This window comes from Ostrinia nubilalis, chromosome 4, assembly GCF_963855985.1.
Source record: "Ostrinia nubilalis chromosome 4, ilOstNubi1.1, whole genome shotgun sequence".
NCBI classification, from domain to species: domain Eukaryota; kingdom Metazoa; phylum Arthropoda; class Insecta; order Lepidoptera; family Crambidae; genus Ostrinia; species Ostrinia nubilalis.
In genome coordinates, this window is record NC_087091.1 from 9,089,463 (window position 1) to 9,097,118 (window position 7,656).

The window sequence follows — 7,656 nt, forward strand, 5'->3', positions numbered from 1 at the left end:
TTTCTAAGAATTCAAGTTTGATCATCAGGATGTGGAGAATACATGCTATTCGGCTTCGTGATAGCTTTTTCTACACTCAATATTTCCTAGAATAAGTTTTTCATGAACATACCTAATTTAATAACACTTTATAAAGTAGTTAGCACCATCTACTGTCAAAGCTACAAACTAAATCCCATCGGCAATCAATGCTATAATCAATACACCGACGTGTGTGCGAGTCAGGTTATACTGTTCTCTCATCATGATGCTAGTATTACATCGTGTTACGAGAGCTTTCGTGTAGATGGCGTGCTCGAACTTTTATTGCAGCAAACATACGAGCGTTTCCCCTCGGCTTCGCCCCCCTGAATTTTAATCTCGTAAAAAATCTCTTCTTCTATAAAATATAGGTACAGGGTGGCTCAGAAGAAAATTCACTTTTGAAAATTCAAGGAAACGAAAACTGTAAATTTTTATAGAACTTTAACTATTGCAATTATTTAATGCAATTTTTTATTGTTACCTTGCATTCTTGCCATATTTACAGAGGTAACTATAGTTATGAATGACACTGAACACAAATCAGTAAAAAAACAATGTCCTAAAATGTACTTTTTTAAACTTGAGTATTTTATTTTATCGAAAATCTTCTCAATTTTTAAACATCTATTGGAGTTTTTAAAATTATTTTTGACAATTTGTAAAAATCTGACGCCCACTGTTTATTCCATTGCGCCTGTTGAATGTGCGAGACAAAATTGGTTTATTTCAATTTGTACTGCAAAATTAAATTTACTAAAAACTCAGTGTGCTTTCTTTACAGTAGTCTCTTGTTTATCTAAAATAATAGGTATTGTTCCCTACTTTTATCTCTGTGAATATGGCAAGGATGCAAAGTAACACCCTGTATAAGTAGGAAGGAAGGACGTACATACAACTATTATCATAATACTAGTTTACAGCGCCAGCGCGAGTAACTATACCGCCAAATCCTCCATTTCCCTCTGAAAACTTAGAGGGTCGAGCTCATGAAATGTACCTAGATTAAAATAAATGATCTGATGATATTTTTTATTATTTTTTCTTTCCTATATTTTAATGTGACATATTTTTACTTGAATGCACTGTGGACAAGCCAATAGGAAGGGTTAAAATTTTACAAGTCTATACGTAAAGTATGTCTGTCTGTATTTACGTAGGTTCCTCTACAGCTAAACAGTGCTTAAATTATTTACCAATCGATTTATCACTCTACGTAGGTAGTGAGTTTTCGATAATAAATGATAACTTCGACATTTTGTACGTTCTACGGCTTAACTTTTTGATTAATCGTCTTCGATTATTTGATTTTCGATCTCTACTCTGCATTTTTCAGGCAAAAGCGCATATATTTTTTTTACAAAATAAAAGTAAGATGGCACAGTGTTTAGTACATGTAGGTAAACGATATCAAAACTGTAAAGCAAGTATAAAAGACGCCACGCGCCAGCCAAAGTTGCAACGTTGCAACTAACGCATAAGTAATATTTTTTTGGTTATTCAAGTGGTTTTGTTGCGAGTTTCCTAGTAAAGTAAGTAGGTAGGTGTTAATGAGGCTCAATTAGGTTCACTTACACCATAATTACCAATACATTTTCAAGACAAATTCTAATAAAAACACTGAAAAGATTCTGAAAACTATACAGGGTGAAAACGATAAGTGATCTCACTCGATTATCTCTAAACTATACAAGACGTCCCTTACATGACTAACACCCGTATTCACAAACGATGCTTGCTTAAGTGAAGCAGCAAATCAAACGCACAGCGTTGAATAGAGCTCTGTGATTGGTTCGCGTGTCACCCTGTGCGTCCAGGCGCACTGTGAGACCTCATAGTAATGTTTGTGAATACGAGCGTAAAACTCTCTTATCTCAGTTTTGCCACTTTCTCAAAACTTTTTTTCAAGTTATTGTTTAGATACGTTAGCTACACACGTGTCTATAAGTTGAGAACCAATGTACATACAGATACGTGAGTTAGAGAAAATAGTAGACAATGGAAGCAGGAAAAAATTTGTAGTCCTAACTTAAATCACCAAAAGACTGAGATACGAGTAGGATAGTTAGTCATGCGAGGGACGAAGATATCGAAAAAAAGTTACTAAAAGTGCTTCACGAGCTCTATCAAACGGTATCAATAATTAGATTACAGAATAAACTGAATCTATCCGAAAAATTTCATGTTTTCAGCTTCCATACTGTACAAGCTTTTCAATTGAAATTGTTGTGAAAATTGTACATCTTATCATTTATTAGTAGCTAGTTTTTTCAACTTACTTTCAACTTTTGATGGAGTTGGTTAATAAATAAGCTGAGTTTAAACTTCAAAGGTTGCCTTTGCTACTCATAAAGAAAGAAAGAAAAGATCAACTTTATTTGGCACAAATTTTGATCTGCCTATCTTAGCTGCTCTGGGAGCATAATTAATGCTTATGCATTATTTAGGATATTTATAGCTTTTGTTAGCTCTTAATTTACTACTGATGGCATTAACTGTCAAATCGTGTTGTGTTATACATATTTATTAGTTCCACTTAGGTACATTTTAAACTGCGCAACAGAATGGTTTATTTCAAGGAAATGTTTCGTATTAATGTGTTTTTTATTCTTTTTATTTCATGACTTTTGTAATTTCACATTATTATTTCTGGACAAATTAGAGGTAAATAGGTCAGTTCGTAAGACATAAACAACACAGATAAACTTGTTCTTTTTATTAATCTCTTAATATTCTTATAATATAAAAATCACAGTAGGTAACAAAGTTGTTATGATACTTATACTAAGTATTCATTTACATCAGTTCAATGTTTCCCTTATTGGCAGTGTCGTGGGTTTTTTTGTCGCTGGGACATTAAAATGTTGGGTCCTTAGCCGCGGAAGGGCTGGGCTTGGAACGCCTGCTGGGGTTGCTGGGGGTGGGACTCGATGTACTGGAGAGCGCGGGCGATGGCCTCTGGGATTGGGGGAGGGGTGGGGATATGGGCACCCTCAGCGTGGAAACCTGAAAATTTAATTAATATATTAAAAACAAATCTATTAGTAAGCTATGTACAAATTAAAAATCATGAAATTGATTGATTGGCAAAGTATACTCGTACAATGATTGACTTAAAATTATGTCAAGAAAATCATACTTTAGTATTATTTTAGTAAGGCTAAAATAAATTTAATAACTATTGAAATGTTTGTTTGTAAGTGTGTAATAATGTTACAGAACATGTAAAAATATTAAGATACAATTCATTGTAAGTCGAAAACAATTCAGCTTTACATCAGTGTACGTTTACTCTATTCAAGTCATGTTCATACTTTATTCTAATAAATTTAATTGTTACAAATTAAACGAACGATTCGTTTCAGCCGAATGTCGTCCAGCTAATTTTAATGAGATATATTGATAAACATCACTCTGAATAGTGATTCAAAATGATGACCACGACCACTCTGACAAGAGTGTACCGACTGAGAAGAAGAAGAATATTGATAAAATATTTTAAAAATACTTTAATTATTTGAACATTTACGCGTATGACGCATGCATGACTGACTTTGTATGCTAGACACGGAGATGTTGTCACTATCCTAATGTAGGCAGTAATGGATACCATTTGTAAGCTAGATTATGTTTATGAGACAAAGTAATGTAAACTATGAGATGCACTCATGTCATAAAGATTTGTATCTACATTTAAAAGACCGACTAGTCGGTAGAATATAATATTTTATCAAGTAAGTATTCTTAAGGATTCTACACACCAAGCCTGCCGGTCCTCAGCGGCTTTATTTCATATTAATCGTGTCGACAAGTTTTAGCCTAGGCGCAGACCACCGATTTTTAGTTGGCCGATAGCTGGGCCCAATTTTATAATCTGTACGAAGAATCGTCCGATACAAAACCAATCAGTGTAATGTATCCCGATCCAACTATCGGCCAAATAAAAGTGTGTGGTCTGCGCCTAGGCTTACCTGCGCATATCCCAACATGCCAAAAGAATCGAAAAAAATCGAATTTTGACAACATATCAAAAATCGACGACTCATGTCGGCGGGTTTAATGTGTAGACTGTCCATAATATGCATACCGTTCTCATCAGCGATGTAGCTGACAGAGATGGGAATTCCTTCGGGAGAAGTGTATGTGAAGGAGCCTTGAGCAACCTGAGCCTCGGCGTCCTTGTTGCCAGCGTTCTTCAGGTATCCTTGTTCATTAGCTGCGATGCCATTTCCAGTTTCATAGCTGAAAAAAGTTTTCATTAACATTAAAAAGAATCAAAATTTTCCGAAATTCCTATCGACCAAGCGCCGCATGTGGAACTGGATCGGCCACACTCTCCGAAGGGATCCCGATCACATCCCCAAGCAGGCTCTTGATTGGGAACCCCCAAGGAAAACGCAAACGTGATCGCCCCAAGCAAACTTGGCGGCGTACAGTAGCAGACGAGGCAAAGAAAATCGGTATGTCTTGGAGCGAGATCAAACGTGAAGTTCAAGACCGTACGCAATGGAGGGCTGTTGTGAACGCCCCCTACGAATTTAAGTCAAAAAGAAATCAATTGTTTACAAGGAAGTGAGTTTATAGTAAAAAAATCGCGTGAACACAACAGGATGGTGCAAGTAAAGACTGATACCATTATTGCAAAATGGTTTCATAAATCACATAGCTCTTTAGACAACGAGAATTATCTCGGCTCGAGGCGAACTTCCACACACTTGTAAAGATCAAATCTAATGAGAGGTTCTGCCAGAACGTTTTCGGGTCGCCCAAGATGCATTTTACACGTACCAACAATAAACAGTACATTCGTATCACTCTTAACTCTGTATTGGCGGACACGTTCGTATCCTTTATGTAGAAAAACAGCCCTTAATATCGTACCAACAATAGTCTTGTTTGCACAATAATATCGTTTAAGATTTTTTATAGTTGAAGACCCCGGAAAGAACATTAAGATCGTTTTTATACCCAAAATCATACTTCATTGTCATAAATTGGGATACACTCGCCAAATGACAGACCGAAATTGACGACCCGAGGAAAAAGACGAGGTAAGTAGATATTTCTGCAATGCTGTTTCGTAAACAACTGTTGAACTACGAAATACTTTGTTCAGATGAGTCGAGAAACAAGAAAATATGGGTGATATGTCAATATGAGTCTGATACGAGCTTTAAGCTGTATTAAAATGTTAATTCGCGTTGCACCTGAGCCAATTTGTTGCGCAAGTAGGGCTGGGCGCGCTGATGACTACAAATTCAGCGCTTAATATACTTGACTCTTCGAGAATTCCCATTATAATCTTACAGACTTCGATTATACAATTTGATAGAGATAAAATCAAATCAGAAATATCCAAACAATGTGTAGAACTCGTTAAGAGAACGAAGAGAACAGGAGTTCTTCAAGGAGGAAAGAAGATATCTACAGGGTAGCAGAAAAGAAACTTGTTGCCCAGAACGTTATCAGGTAACGTAACGTCAGGTACCTACACTTGATTCTAGTGAACATGATACATATAGGTAGGTGTGTGGTGGTACTAGGGATACCTTTCAGTAAGATTAATAAAAACTAATGCTGACAACTGAAGTGGCGGTAGGGCAAGCTATATTGGAAGTATGTACTCGTGTGCCCTGCGTACGTCTAATATAAATATTGAATTTGTACTTTCGTCAAGTTTTTATGGTACAGAAAAGTATTAATGGACTTTATAACTTAAAAATTTACTAGTATTATTTTAATGAACAAAGTGTGTACAAACTTGTATTGATAGGAACCGTCGAAATTAATTTCCTGTGACTGTTTAACGATGGGAATGGGCTGTCCTTGTTGGTACTGCGACTGCGGCTGGTACTGGAACTGAGGAGCGGCGCAAGCCACAGCGGCCAGGACAGACAGAACCACGAACTGTAAATATATTTCTTTGTTAACACTGGTTTACCACTTAGCATGGATTATTGTGTTTTCATCCATTTATTCGACAGAGACTGTATATAAAACGTTACTTAATATACAATTCAAATATGCTTTACGCCCGTATTCACAAACGATACTTGCTTAAATTATGGAGAAAATCGAGCGCACAACGTTGAATAGAGCTCTGTAATTGGTTCGTGTGTCACAGGGGTGCGTCCACGCACTCCACGCGCACTGTGAGACCTCATAGTAATGTTTGTGAATACTGGCGTTAGTTATTTCCAAGTAATAGGACTAAGTTCTAATTTATTTTATTTTATTTATTAGGACAACCAATAAGACAAACACGCATACATGGAATTATTATAACTAAAAGTGCTTAGAACTAAGTGTTATTTAAAGGCTGCCACAGCATGCAATCGATATTTATTTACTGATGAACTTGACAGCCTTCGTATCGTGGACGATCCACTTTCTTACACAGAATAATGTTGACAAACAGTGACAACGGCAGAAATAAATATCAATCTTGACTAATTTCGCTTACATCTTGAGGTCAGTATATTCTATTGCAAAATAAAATACCTATCGAAATGGCATAAAATCCAAAACAATTTTATTGTTATATCGAAGCGTTAAAATACTAAAACATATCATTTAGGCAGTTATGTTAGCTATGCAATAAAAATATTGCATTGTTGCGAGCGGGTAATAGTCAAAAAAGTAATTTATGTGGGAAAAATGCTACCAGATTCTATGTTGTCCTTTGTTGCACGTATCGTATCATCGGCATTGTTCAGTGTTCATGAACAACAGGGCACGGGAATGAGAAGCCATTGATGGAGACATGAGGTGACAACCGGTAGCGACTTTTGCGCATACAATAGATTACAACATCACGCCTACTTTGTATGAGCCATTGAACTCTACATAAATTTTTTAATTATTACTTTAAATGTTGCTTTTATCCGAGCTTCATGAAATCACAATTTTATTGGCATGCTTAACGAAAATATTGTTTAAGTTACAATTATGAACCACTTAAGTTAATTAAATTGTAACAACCAAATATTATCAATGTTTTCATTGTAATTTAAACTGTAAATTAGTATTTTTAGTAACCTAGATTTTAATTCAGTATTGATATTTAAACATTTCGTAAAGCTGTTGTATAAATAGATTAATGATTTTTTGGACCACAAAGCAGAAATAAATTAATATGGTTAGTTATAAATCTATCAACTAGTTTGGCGGCAATTAAAGCATTATGAATGACTGTTAATTAAATCAGTTCGGTTATTTAGATCACTCAATCACTTTTGGAAGCGTTATCAACCTAATATCACTTGTAACTGTATCACCACTGATGCACTCACCGATTTCATTGTTATTGTTTAAAAATGAATGGAAGAGCTGATGATCTTCGGTGGATGTGTGTTGCGGGAATGATTTTTCAGATCGGCAGCCGCTGCTTTTATACGGAGTGGCGGTGCAACATGAAATTGAACTTCGCAGCGACTTCAAAGCAGATGACACCGCCCGCCCTCTCGCGGACGCCTCCTTCAAACTCGAAATCCTCGTTAATAATTCAATTAAATTATGTATATGTAACTGAGCTCCTAATTTATGACCGCATGTTTTAAGAATAAGAAATACACTTCGGACACTTAATAAATCGTAGGACTTGACACTATCGTCGAAACCTTGGAGTTACATGCA

General features: G+C 35.8%; 1 protein-coding gene across 1 annotated transcript; it reads right to left on the reverse strand.

The window, feature by feature from the left end:
- Positions 1-2,722: 2,722 nt before the first annotated feature.
- LOC135088639 (endocuticle structural glycoprotein SgAbd-2-like) lies at positions 2,723-7,423 on the reverse strand. The gene is made up of 4 exons (XM_063983562.1): positions 7,314-7,423; positions 5,783-5,928; positions 4,109-4,263; positions 2,723-3,027 (listed from the first exon to the last, which is right to left on the reverse strand). The coding sequence occupies exons 1-4, from the start codon at positions 7,320-7,322 to the stop codon at positions 2,894-2,896; spliced, it is 444 nt and encodes a 147-aa protein (XP_063839632.1). The 5' UTR covers positions 7,323-7,423; the 3' UTR covers positions 2,723-2,893.
- Between the last annotated feature and the right edge of the window lie 233 nt (positions 7,424-7,656).